This window comes from Apis laboriosa, unplaced genomic scaffold (genome assembly GCF_014066325.1).
Source record: "Apis laboriosa isolate Shangri-la unplaced genomic scaffold, ASM1406632v1 scaffold34_cov151, whole genome shotgun sequence".
Taxonomy (NCBI): Eukaryota; Metazoa; Arthropoda; class Insecta; order Hymenoptera; family Apidae; genus Apis; species Apis laboriosa.
The window spans coordinates 1,122,709-1,137,334 of NW_025222928.1; the positions used below are offsets into that span (position 1 = coordinate 1,122,709).

Genomic DNA, 14,626 nt, shown 5'->3' on the forward strand with positions numbered 1-14,626 from the left:
TTAACAAGCTTTCACCTTTTTCACCTCTTGGTGAAAAGTCTACTGTAATCCTTACTGTTGGCGAGTAAGTTGTAAAAAAAAAAAATTTCTTTTTTCTCAACAACAACAAACAGAAAACTAGAAATAATTTTTTACTTCGAAAGTAATTACAAGTTTTATTATTCGCCCTTTGTTGCGTCATCTCAATCCCGTTCGTTGAATAAAACAAAAAGTTTTATCGCAATCATAAGTAAATTACAACTTTTATTCTTTACCGAGTCTTCGTCTCGATGTTTATCGTTTGCAAATAAATCTCTTGAAGAAGAAAAAAAAATTTTTTTCTTCCAACTTTGATTAAAACGATATTGGAAGAATATTTAACAGGAAAGGATAAAAATTATGTAAATCCTATGGAGAAATTATAACGTTAAATGAGATCTTTTTAGAAATACGATTTCCTTTTCTAAAGTAATCCATCTTAAGTAAAATCCATCTTAGTTCCTGTTCTAATTAATTCTAAACAAATTGGGCAAATTTGTGGAAAGGAGATCATCGCCTTAGAAAGAATATTAAAAACGATTATCGGTTAATTCCAATACAAAACTATGACAAAACATTTCGTTCAAATTTGAAGTACAATAGTAAATCTTTGAATAATCAAAGGAATCGAACAAATATCGATAAAATAAATTAAAAGGTAAAAGAAATAAGTTTAAAATAAGAACGAAAATATATAGTTCAATTTTTCCAGTTTCATTCGTCTGTATTTGTGTGAAGATGTTGAACCAAAAAAAAAAAAAAAAATAGATTACCAAATACAAACTGGAATGCGTGAAAAGCGGATTTTTCAATTAACGATTTTTCGTTGAACGAAAAGAAGAAAAGTCGCTTACTGTTAAAGTTGCCAACTCGGCAAACTAATTTGGAATTCGTATCTAATTCATTGGATCGAGAGAATTAATTTGGTCTCCAGAAATTTCAAACCTTGTTGAATTGGCTTTTGTCACTCCTCCTAGTCCTGGATTCGACATTTCGACGCGCCAGATTTTTTGACACGACCCTGTCGAATCCTGTGTTACTTTGAAAGTCAATCAAACCGTACCAAGTCGATCCTTCAAAAATTCGAAAATTCTTCGATAATTTAAAACTAAAAGGAAACTTTAATAATCTAATTTTTTAATTTAAAATATCGAGTGGAACAAAATTTATTTCGAATATAATAAATGCGATTTAAAATAATTGTACTTGTTTAAAACAAGGAATCGATATTATTAATAAAATTTTTAAATAAATCCTCTTTCATAAAGTAATAAAAAATCCAATAATTAAAGTAAGTAGATGAAATTTAACAAGAAAAATTTTACGAATCCTGTCGTCTGATCCTAACTGTAATACCTTATAGGTTAACATTCTCACTAAAATTAACCACACTAAGAAAATATTCTAAGATATATAATGTAAGTAAACGAACATTATTATTTGCTTATTCCATAAAATTGTTTCATCCGTATCGCACAACAACCATATATAACGAAATAAGAGACAATAAGAATATACGATACGACAATAAATCGAATCTCCACCTACGCATCAAAGAATCGAAAACTTTGGAGATTCTTTCGAGCCCTCCTCGAACGAAAATTCTATCACGAATAAATCCAATTCTGTTCGCAGGACGTGACTCGTGGGGAACACGATTCTTTCAAAGCAATGTCCAAGCTACTTCTCACGACGCTGCTCCCTCTAACCATCCTTTTCCACGTCGCCTGCAAATTATCCAAGTCTGACGAATCGGACAGCTATTCCAACCTATACCCTTTCCTGGAAAAATGGGCCAGGACCAGTCACACGAAGATGCTGACCGTGGTGTTCGACGATTACGACTTCCAACGGCCCCCCCTCGACATCCCCTCTGAAATGCTGATCGATTTAAACGTGTCCACCAAACTGGTTACTTTGAAACATCTAATATCTCTTAGAAACAAGGACAGAAGGCGCGATTATCGAACGATAGAGAGTGAAAATTGCGTGTTGCTCTTGTTCTCCTCCGTGGACCATCTCAAAGATATCCTCAGCTCGCCCCATTTGATCTCGTTCTGGCATCCGGAGAATTTCTACATACTTCGCGAGCAAGGGCGCTCGTCCATCAGCTCGTTCGAGCAGGAACGATTCTGCCAGTGGGCGTTCGAGAGGCTTTGGAGGGTGAGGAGGGTGTACAAGCTGCTTCTGTTCACCGGTGATAAAGTGATCCGATACGATCCTTTCGATTACAACAGGCTTCGCGCCAGGTATGACGGAGGTTGCGACCGGTATTGCAATAAATCGAGCGAGGAGGGTGGTTTTCTATCGATCGACGGGCCGAACATCACCGACGTGTCCGATCTGTTCGAGGAGGAGAGGATCGACTTCGAACGATACCCGTTGAAAATATCCATCTTCGAGACGAGCACGATCTCTTTCAAGGAGGGGAGATATTTCGGTTTGGATTTCAAGTATCTGGAAGAGGTTTGCAAAAAGATGAACGTGACGCGTTCCCTGATCAAGTCGAAGGATAGATTCGGTTGGGAGGAGAACGGCACGTTCTTCGGGACAATTGGACACTTGGTATACGGTTTTGCGGACGTCTCGTTCAATCAATTCTTCGTCAAGGATTATATGACCAGGCAGCTTGAGTTCACCGCGTCAATTACGAGTGACAAATTGTGCGTTCTTATACCGAAAGCTGCACCCCTGCCCGATTATCTCGTGATAGTCAAGATCTTCACGGGGAGGGCATGGTTGCTCGTGTTCGCCGCCCATTTCGTCATCGCTATGATTTACACAATCTTGAAGATCGAGAAGTATCGAAATATGCTCGAGGCTGTGAGGAAAAGCGGCCAGGCGTTTTTCTGCTGCGAATATATTCCCGACTCGTATTTTCTCGAGGATCGAAACGGTGTCGTGTTCAACGTTGTTCGAGAAACGGGCGAGGGGGTATCGTACGAGGAAGACGAGCGAGTGAACGATGGAAATACCAGGTATATATATATATATATATATCGTATGATATAATACCAGGTTTCGCCTTTGAAAGATTTCATCAGAGCGAAAGAAAAAAAAAAATCATGACGGATTATCGAGTCGAGTTTTGAGAGGAGGAGGAATATTTTATTTGCGTAACCATTGTTTGAATAAAAATATGGATTTACACAAAGTATGTAGAAGAGAAATATACGATGGAATTAATACGAATAGAAAATGGGTTGAGCTTTTATCGTGGAAATTTGAATATTTAAAATTCGAGAATTTTCTTATTAAATTATTGATATTTGACGAAAAAATATTTAATTTTATTCAACTTGCGACAACTCTGTTTAAGAAACATAGTTCTTTAAATATTTTAACTCTATCCTGTTTTCGATAAAATTTTCACTAAATGTTTGTAATAAAAAGAGCTGTTTATTTTTACCTCTCTTCTTCTCTTCATACATTTTCGCAAATCTTATTACGCGAATCTTTGCACAACGAATACAAGAATGATTTTTATTCCAGGAAATATCCTCGTTTTGCTAACAACTTTTTCCTGTTCGATGGATCAGAAAACGTCGGACCGATGGCATCCAATACGAAGAAAAACGACTCGAAACGATTCGATCGAGCCTCTTTGTCCCTTCTGATAACGTTGGCACGGTATTTAATGAAGGTGGTATTTCAGCTTATGCAACCCTTTAAATTGGGTCAACCATGGTTCCCGGAGAGATTGTTGCTGTTATGCAGTCTACTTCTCAGTTTGATCCTCAATGGAATAATCACATCTCAACTTGCCTCCAGTTTCAGCAAACGAATGTACTACGAAGACATTAACACGTTGGAACAGTTGGAGAAAAGCGGTTCTTACTTCACGTCTCGATTACTTTTCTTTCTTTTTTTTTTTTATCCCCGTTGTAAGTGGAATTTTTATTCCTTCTGATTTAATTTATTCGTAGGGATCACGATTTTAACCGACGCCAAAGATGTCATAAGCGACGCGTTCACCGATGTAACATCACCGTTGATTAAACGGCTTCACGAGAGATTGGAATACGCGAACAGATCGGAAGTTCATAGAAGGTTGTTCGAGGTGAGGGATGCTGGCTATCTTCACCGAATCGCAACCCTCCCGTTGAAATACGACGAATACCAGAGGAAAACGTTGCACGTCGTCAAAGAGTGTCCAAAGGATTACATCATAGCCAATGTGATGAAGAAAGGTAATGAAATTACCCGTAACTTTATTTTATTCGATCATTTGATTATCATTGTTTTATCATTTTATTCCAGCCATAATTGTCTCAACCTACTAGTCAAGTAAACACGACTAACTTGTTTTATTTCTCCACTGACAACCTCATAATTTACTTGACTATGTATAATTGTTTTGTTCTACTTTCTTTTTAACCATTCTTAACTCGAATCCTCGTTTCATCACATTCTATTGCATCTACACGTATTTCGTCAAATCCTTAAAAATGCACAGAATCCAACTAGGTATTTTCTTTATAAAATATCGAACATTTTTTCGCCTTCAGAATTTAATCGATAAAGTGTCTAAAATTATTTTCCTTTTATATATATATATATAAATATTATAATATATATATTTATATTTTTATATAAATATTTCATTATTTGTTGCTACTCTTGTAAAATTCGTAAATAAAAATATTCTTCAAGTGTTGAATCGGAAAATGCAATTTCAGGATCACCTTTCGGAAGACGTATAAACACCATCCTTCTCAGGTTGAACAATGGTGGTTTCTATAAGATTTGGTACCAAGCCATGTACCAATCGTTAAAACGGAAAGAGATGATGACGCTCGATGACTCGTCGATACATCGAAAGATCACGATTCGACATTTGTTTATCCCTTTCGGGATATTGTACCTTGGACTGGCCACCAGCGTAATCGTATTCATCTACGAATATCGGCAAAACAACGTTTGACGTTGGTTAAGCCCGTTTGCTCAAAGGGATGTTCGAAATGAATGTAAAAAGCGATAACTGAAGTGGAAATCATTGTGTCTCCAACGTGTCATTCCTTTTCCCTTTCACCACCAAAGGGTGAAGCAAAGTAAATGGGACGTGAAAATTTAAAAAAAAAAAAACGCGTCATTTCATATTTTTTTGTCTTTTAGAAAGAATATATATAGATAAGAAACGAAATTGTTCTCGATAATACAGCTTTTGACGAACAATTTTTATAATCTTCATTTTTGAATAATCTTAAAACGTATATCTTAGAAATATAAAAATTATAATATCAAAAATGATATTTATCTTAATTCGATTTTTATATATAATAATATTTATTATGCGAATATAATTTGAACGAAATTTTGTTATATTTACACATGGTGAAAATTTTGATTAAAATAAATCAAATAATGAATCACATAATGATTCGATCAATTTATAGAGAGAAATATTTCTCTTTGGCAACGTGTAATTGTAATTAATTTTTTAAATTTCTGTAAACAGGATTTATTCTGAATTTAACAAAATCCAAAAGAAATTCTCCGATCGCATTCATTCATTATAAAAGTAGGAAATCGTTCCGAGAATTACGAATCGAAATCGACTGGTCATCTCATTCTACGTGGATTTTCACGATAATACATATTTATACATCCCCTGTGGAAATATCTTTTCCAGAAAATTAAACTTAAATCATTCTTGTTCCATGCTAAATTTAATAGGCTTTGCATCTTTTGCCAACGTAATATCATTTTTTAATGATACTTTTTTTTTTCTTTTATTATCTTGACACGCGAAGAATTTTTATTTAAGAATTACAGATAAAGTTAAAAATTATTCTATTCAAAAGTTAATTTCAATGACGATTCCTGAAAGTTATTCCATCGAATAAGAGAAAGAGAAGAAATTCATTCGAAGTAATAATAATATATTAAGTTTTACGTAATTTTGCCTAAATAAAGGAATAAAAAGGAAACGTAAATCCTATCTAAAAGCTAAAATTACTATTTATCCGGATTAATTAATGGTTAACTTCGTATACACTCTTAATACACTTAGATCCAACTTTTAAACTTTTTTTAGATTTTTAATTTTTCAAATTTTATAGTAACAGTTTTTACACTTTGATGGATAAAAATATAATATTTTTTTTTCTCTCGCTATAAATATTCACGAGCACTTTCAGATCGTTAAAAACTAAACGCAATCGATTTCAACGCCATCAACCTTTTTCTGCGATCCGTTTTTTCTTTGCACAATTTTTCGATGAAAAAGGAATAGAAGAAAATTTCTCGTGTGTACATGTACATGTAAGAACGATATGAATAGCAAAAAGATGCTGTTTTGGAGAATATTTTTCACGATATATTAAAAGCGTATTAGAGTTCGTTATGGAACGATGGATCGTTTTGTCTGATTTTATCTCTCGAGATTTTGAAAAAGAATGGAGCATGTTTAACGTGTCCACTGTGTGCGCATCGCAAATCTCAGTCGACAAGGTCCATGTACTGTATATCGATTTTTTTCCATACAATAAACCAATACACAGAGTGTTTGGTTACATATGTTCAAAAACTTGAGACGTGATTCTTCAAATATATGATATTATTCTTCAAAGTAATATTCAACGATAGAAAAAAAGTTGAATTTTCAATTTTATTTTTTATTGACAATTGAAAATCGACAAAAATACTCCTGGACACGAACAAATCTCTGACACGAATGAACGAACGTAGGACATATCAGTGATCCTCAAATTCACCAATTTATTTCCTATATAAATTATAGAAAAAAAGGTTACAAAAAATGATTATATCCTTATAAGTAATATTTTTTTCAAAAATAAACGTATCTAAATCGCATAATTTAAATGTTTTAATCTCGAAAACTCGTTTAAATCTCGATTAAAATTAAGAAAACTTTAAACCGTTATAACTCCGAAGATAGTCACTTCCGGTCAACGAATGAAAGCTCATCAGAAGCGCGGAACCTTGCCCTTTAAAATGCCTTTTCGTTTATCCCGATACGACTTCCGGTTCTCGAGATATCGTCGTGTAAAGAGAAGGGTAATTTTTAACCATTTACCATCTCCGTCCTTGTCGCTTACTCGGATCTCTCGCTCGCGCCTCGTCTAACTGACCTGTCCCAAATTGCAGACAAGCGACAGACGCGTTTCTTAGATACCTTACGAACGTAGTACGTAATTCGAGGAAAAAATATAGGTCATTGGATCGCGGGCCCATTCATAATTTCTGCACCGTCTCAAGCGCTATAGAAATTACAAATCCTTATATCTCGGCAACCAATCGAGATATCGGGATGAAACAAAAAGCAATTTCAATGGTATGGTTTCCACTGTTTCTCGAGTAGATTTTGATCGACAAATTTTCAGTTTCTTTTTCTGTTTTTTATACAAGTGTTTGAAGTGTTATTCGTGATTTTTTTTGTAATTTTAATTTTATAATCGATTTGTTGTTATAATACAAAGAATTGATAATATAGATATATTTCACGGTTTTATATTTTATAGGATGGACAGTAAATAGGTAAAGTATTATAAATATTATTTCAATATTGTTATGTATGCATGTGTTAATACCTCGTTATCTAGTTGATTAAATTTAGAAGACGATAAATATCGTTGCGTTTGAAGATCACTGTGCTCCTTGTTATTTGAGTTACTCTTCATTCGTTCGCGTAGAAAGGTTTGCTGATGTCCATCGGATATTTTCGTCGTTTGTCAATAAAAAAGTAAAATCGAGAATAATTTTTTTTTTATTCTTCATTTTTTTCTCCCTAAATTTTATGATTTTTTTTTTATAGTGATACATTAGATTATACGTATAATGTGGAAAATTCTAACTTTTCGATATAATCGTTGTCAAGACACATTACACAGACGATCGGACGATAAAGAGAAGAATTTCGTTCTTGCAAAAGACGATCATAATTTCACGATCATAATGGAAAATTTTCATTAACATAATGTCCACATCGCTAGGAATAGCAATTTCATCTGATCTATCTTGGACGGAATGCGGTCTCATCGTAATTTCGTAATTCTCAAAGCATTATATCTAAAATTTACTAAAACGTCACAAATATAATCACGTATATCCGCTTGACACTACTCAAAGGACAACATTCGTTTCTCCAAAGACAGAACCACTGTTTGATATAATAGCAGATAATTTGTACAAAAAAATAATCATTCGTTCTGCGATACTCTTAATATTTGACGTTTCATTCGTTTTGTAGTGACAGGAATTTTTATTACGTTATACCCTCAACCGTAGGACGATATAAAACTATATTAAAAATCGAAAGGACGCTTTCTATTTCCGATACAAATCTTTAGAATTTAATAAAAATTTAAATATTTAAATTTTTCTATTGAAATTATTGTTGTATCGGTAATTTTGTATTTTTATTTTTACATAAAGTATATCAAATATCGATACTTTTTCTCTATTATAAATATATATTTTTCCATTTGTTGTATATAATGTCTATATAAAAGTTTCATACACGTATTATTAAACATGGAGAACTTTTAAACGTTTAGATAAAAGTTTCTGCAAATATATTAATATTGAATGATTAATTTATCTTCAAAATTACGAACGATTTAATTTTATAATAAAAATATCTTTAATATCTTTGTTAAGAAGCAATTTGATCAATTATTCGACGTATGATATAACATTTAGAAAAGAAAAGAAATCAAGAGACAATTTTCAAAAAATTTTCTATTGTTTAAAATTTTCGTTAAGAATAATTCCAGATTATTCTTTCTTCTGTCTTTCACCGCTAATATTAATAATTATTCTCCGTAATATAAATTTTCTCATTTACCGACCAACTCTGAAGGAAAAGGAAGGAAGAAAGTATTTTCAAAATTCCACCTGTGCGTAATTTCAATTGTATTTTTACACGAATTAAAAAAGAACTAAAAATTAGAGATCCTATTCGAAAAATAAATAATGAGATTTATATAATTTTTAATCATTCAAATCGATAGATATTTTTATAAATTTATTTACAAAGAAACGAAGAAAAATTATTATTGTTATGAAAAAACAGAATTTAACATAATTATTGCGCGGATTTTTTGAAAAGGAATATTTTTTTCAAGAAAAATACATTTCTTGTGGTCTTATTGTTAAGTTGATTTGTGATAAGATTCAATCGTTTCCACGAAAAAAACAAATACTTTCGTAACACAAACAGGTACAACTTAATCGCATTTGGTGAAGCATCTTCTTCGAAGAAATGAAATACGTGCTTTGAATATTAATTCGAGGTACAAGTCCTGTTTAGGTAATTTTATCGAAATTCAAAATAGTTTGATTTATAATTTATTCTTTACATCCAAATATCGATTTGTTTTTAATGTACATTATTAATTATCTCGCATTAATAATTTATCAGATTTATTATAAAATTGTGGTTTAATAATTAATCAACCTTCATAAGATGAATAAGTAATTAATAATTTTATTATTATTGTTATTCAAATCGTTTTCGATTTTATTAAAATAAAAGCAACGTAGTAATTTTTTTTTTATTTTTATTTAATTATATTATATATTTTTATTTAATATATTTTTCTTGTTTCTTCATTAATAATGAAAAACGTATAAATTTTCTTTTTTTAAATCAAACAAAGCTCCTCTTTTTTTTTTTTTTCGTATCGTGTCAAGTGGACGAATTGAATTTAATAATAAATAAGGCCGCGCGTGTTTCAGCGGCAAGGAAAAGGATTCAAGTGAAAATAACTAATCATCGTTGATTCGGCAGATGATAACCAGCTGCCCCGCTCTCAGATATTCCGATTTAACGATTTTCAGTTGAAATAAACCAAAGAGGCGTGTTAAGGAAAAACGAACGAAAGGAGACGAAAAGAATATTAAAAAATTCTTTCTCTCGTCGTCCATGAAAAAAAATTAAAACTTGGGAACAAAGTTCGAATAAATTCGCGTGGAAAAATTTCCAAGAAACGTTACAACGATAAAACTTCTTTATTGCACAACGCGTTTAAAATTGCCAGTGATTTAAATTCATCAATTTAAATTTCCCGCTAAAAAAAAAGAAAGAAAGAAAGAAAGAAAGAAAGAAAGAAAAATATAAACTCTTTTCATTTTAAACATTTCTAACGTCTCTTTTTATTCCGTTTCGCGGCTTGTAATTCGCAAAAGAATATCAAGGTGGACAAAAGCAGACCGATGAACAACAATAAAAAAGCCAAGACGTAATAGCCGAGGGACAACTTGTGTATTTTCACGAAATCTTCCGTCCCTCCTTTGTTATATAACGTAACGAAGTACTTCATCTCGTCTATCCAGTGTTCGGGCAGCCCTGCCTCCGCCATTCTCAACAACACGAAATTAACCCTTTCTGCGTACGGTGAATGCAATTTCAAAATGTAAGAAATTCTATAAGTCATCGCGCACTCGTCCACCATGTACAACGAAGATTTTTCACGATCGTTGTAATATCTGTGAGGTAATAGTTGCATATTGTACAATCTGGTCATCGAGATCTTATCCTCGGCCAACACGATATTTTTCGTCGATCGTTGAAACTCGATCACTTGAATTTTCTCCCACAGGTCGGAGCCAACGAACGCTTGCTTCAAGTTCTCGTACTTGGTGATCATCGTCTTCCCGGATCTCACCACCTCGTCCACGGTGCGATACTGATAATAATGGAAAGGTTTGTTCAAGCTTGAAACCAGGAAACTTTGATACAAACCGCTTATAATCAGATTGAAGAAAAGTATGCCGGTCAACAGAGCTCTTTCGGCCGTGTATTCACTGTCCCGTATAGGATAGCAAAGGTATTCGAAGAAAGCGAAGAATTTTTCCACTATCCGAGGAATTTCCGGTGGCTTTCCCCCGACGGAATCCCAAACGGATTCCCCTCGAACACGTGTAATCTTCGTTCTTTTCTCGATAATCCTCGTACCTCGACGATGATTATTCGAGAAAGATGGCGGCCGACGTCGGAACGACGAGCTTAGATACCTTACAAACCGCCATAACAACGTGATCACGACGTTGTACATTATCAACACGAGCCACAAGTGGGCTCGAAAAGGGAAGAAGAACACGTACATGTTCGGTATGAAGCCGTAATTGGTCATCACGAAGCATATCTTGTCCTCGTACATCGAGGGTGTGAATTGAAACTTTTGAAAACGGTCGTAAGTCTTGACGAAAAATCCCGTGATGCACATGTCGGTTATACCACCCTCTATGTCCTTGATCAGGAACGAGAATGGATCTCGCTTGATGTTTCTCTTCCTCACCGCTTTGATGTTGAAGCTAGCGCGCATAGCCTTCTCGAGAACGAATAACGCTTTCGCGTCTATTTTATCCAGTTTCAATCTGTTCCGGCGATCGTACGAAATTTTCATAAGTATAGATTCGAACACCGACACGTTCACGGGATAATTATTCAAATTTTGAAAATTTTCGAACAGCACCCTCCTCGCACCCCCTCCTTGCCCAGCTTCCAGAATCTCACCCCAACCCTCCGATTCTCCTCCGTTTCGCGAGCTAGATCGCGAATCGTTGTTGAACCTTCCCCCTTGAACCCTCGAACCTTCACCCAAACACGTTTTGTACACGACACCGTACCCCTCCTCGTACCTCTCGAAAGGTTTATACCTGAGCATGCAACGAAAATCGTCATCGGCCGAGACGACTATCACTCTGTAAGCGTGATACCGCCTCCACAACGTTTTGAAAATATCCCTCCAGAGTGCGATCCCTATCGGTGATCTCCCCGTGAACACGATCAAGTATTGATTATTCGCGTTCCAAACGTGCCATTCCCGATAAACGAGGATGACGTCGAAATGGTCGATCGTGAATAACCAAGTGATTCCTTCCAATTCGTTGTTCTTCCAACAACAGGATTTAACAGGTGCCCCCGTGGTGCTCACTTTATACGTCTGGATCGAATTCTCTCTGATATATCGGAGAACAGCTTCGATGGGGGCCGATTGAAATTTCGTCAATATGACGGAGATGGTGAGGGGTTGGAACTCGGGGGATTGGCGAATAAAATTCAACACCAGCCCGAGATTCTCAATCTTTCGCCCGGATAAGTGGTTATTCTCGATATTCTCGAATTTATCGTGGAACCAGGAGTGCCTCGTCGAAGAGCAAGGTTTCATCAAGGCGAGGAAGAAAACGTATATCAGACGCATCTCTCTCGTGTCTCGTTGCGATTCTCGTTTCTTATCGATCTCATCCCTTGCTTTTTTTTTACTTTTCTTTTTTTTTTTTTTTTTTTTTTTTTTAAGGAGATTGGAAGGGAGTTCCAGCTGGTTGATTACTTCAAAGATGGAAGAAATCGATTTCGATCGAGTTGATTTTAATAAACTCCGCCACTTCCGAAGTGAATTCAACTTGTCCAACCAATGTGAAAATTTCTATTTTAAAATTTCTTTTATAACGGTATTACGAACGATCATTTGTTACAGGTAAGATTAGAAAACTTTTGTTCTATTAATACTTTTCTTCGTTATTTATAACGATTAGATCGTCGATTAATTATATTCCACAACGATCATTTGTTACCGATGTGTACAAATCGTGGATCGTTAATTATTAATTCCAAAGAGAAAGAGAGAAAAAGAAAAAAGAAGAGAGAGGAAGGACTACGGTTCGGCAAGCGAAGAGGTAACGCGAAGAACTGGATAGGATATGCAAGTTGTTTCTCAAAACCCGGAGCGAGAATATTCGTGTGCGCCTGTTCATATATAGGAAAAAATGAAGTTCCTATAGGAGGAAAGGTGATCGAAGATTAAAATCGAAAAGATTGAAAACTTGTGATTATAATGATTTAGGTTAGCTAGTAAAAAGATATCCGAGCGGTGAATCGTATCGTAAATCATCCTATACGACGAACCGGATCGATAAATGCGACCATTTTACACCGCTGATTACAGTTATTTCTAATTTTTCCCCGAAGTTGACGATGCGAAAAACGATGATGAACGACTTATTCGTTGATTTCTTAGGTCACGCGAGTCGTTTCGTGAAAAATGGCGGGAAAATAAAAGTTTTTAAAAAGAAGTGATCGTTACCTCGTAACCTCCTTTAAAACTTTTCTGGAAAATTTTTTTTAATCGCCTTTAAATGATATCGAGTTGAATCGAAGAAGGGACGTTGTTTGAACGATTTCTATATTTTTTTTCTTCCGTAATACATACGTAATTCAATTTGACGTGTATCCACGATAATCAACGTATCCACGTTTGTCAAGAATGAATATAGAATTATCTTGAAAAAAATGAAGAGATCTATCTTATTTTAAATCATCGGTTATTATCCGATATCAAACACGAGAATCGAATTATATTATATTTTTTCCCCCCCCCCTCCCTTTTTTTTTTCTCCACTCGCTCGATCAAACGTGATAAATATCGAATGAAAATGTGAAAAACGAGAGGGGAAAAAAATGATCGACGGTGTAGATGCAAAAAAAAAAAAAAAAAAAAAAAAATAAAGAAAAAAACATGACTGGAGTGAAAGAAACGTTCGATGAAATAAACGCGTGCATTTGCTCTTCCCCTTCCCCCCCCTCCTTTCTTTCTCCTTATTCGTTCGATTAATTATCTTTTTCTCGTTCAATCAACCATCGAACGTGCGTGAACGTGGGTGATTCAAGAGGGGTAAAAGAGGGGAAAGAGAAAAGTGAAAAATCGAGCAGTTATACTCCTTTGCATTAACGCGAGACGTTACGTAACAATTATTCCGTTTAAAGGATAATCGAGAAAAGTGGTAAAAGGTTGAAAATGAAACACGAATGAAAGAAGATCGAAAAAAAAAAAAAAGAATCTTCGTATCCTTTTTTTCTCTCCAATTTTTTTTTCACTTTCGAAACACAGATTTGCGTCTAACTAAATTTTGCTAACTTTATTGTGACAGGGTGGAAAGGTTTTATACGATTTTCATCCGTTTATTTCTGCCTGCTGTGTTTATCTCGAGAAAATCGGGCAAGCATTTCCCCTCTCATTTGCCACGCTTCGACAGATCATTAAGTTCGAAAGTAGAATATTATCTCGCTCGTTTCCATAGGATATTTGTCAAGAATTCTCTCTCTCTCTCTCTCTCTCTCTCTCTCTTTCTCTTATATTTTTTCCCTTTCATTCTTCCCAACTGTCATTATTGTATCATCGTTAATTCGGGTAAGATACTTTCGTTTAATTAATTTTTTTTATTTCCTCATCTCTTGAAAATTGAACGATTTCGTTTAATGATTGGGAAATATTTGCAGATACTTAACCTTAACCTTAATAATAAATTTAATAAAAATTAATTAAACCTTCCCAACCTCTACTCGCCCTACCAATTCTAAGAGATATACGGATTTTAATTAAAGAATACAAGGGAATGACAAGAGAGTAATTAAATTTAATTTGAATCGCTGCATGTCACTTCTTTAACCGTGCTTAAATGGAATTTAATACGGCAAAATTCGCTGAATAATCCGTAGTAATTAAATATCTCATCGATCAAAGTAACCGGTGTACGAGTGTGAAATATATTGGCTCGTTTAAAAATTAGAGAGAGACTGGTATGAAATAATCGCTCGACATTATTAATCGACAGCTCATAAACAACAATAATCGGGTTTTTA

At 34.4% G+C, this 14,626-nt stretch overlaps 2 protein-coding genes across 2 annotated transcripts; one reads left to right on the forward strand and one right to left on the reverse strand.

The window, feature by feature from the left end:
• Positions 1–1,689: 1,689 nt before the first annotated feature.
• On the forward strand, positions 1,690–4,942 carry LOC122715117. Its single transcript, XM_043937040.1, has 4 exons — positions 1,690–2,921; positions 3,511–3,848; positions 3,945–4,208; positions 4,698–4,942. The coding sequence occupies exons 1-4, from the start codon at positions 1,690–1,692 to the stop codon at positions 4,940–4,942; spliced, it is 2,079 nt and encodes a 692-aa protein (XP_043792975.1).
• Positions 4,943–10,124: 5,182 nt separating this feature from the next.
• Positions 10,125–12,155, reverse strand: LOC122715180. The gene is made up of 2 exons (XM_043937145.1): positions 11,579–12,155; positions 10,125–11,473 (listed from the first exon to the last, which is right to left on the reverse strand). Exons 1-2 carry the CDS (start codon positions 12,153–12,155, stop codon positions 10,125–10,127), a joined length of 1,926 nt encoding a protein of 641 aa, XP_043793080.1.
• Positions 12,156–14,626: the final 2,471 nt, after the last annotated feature.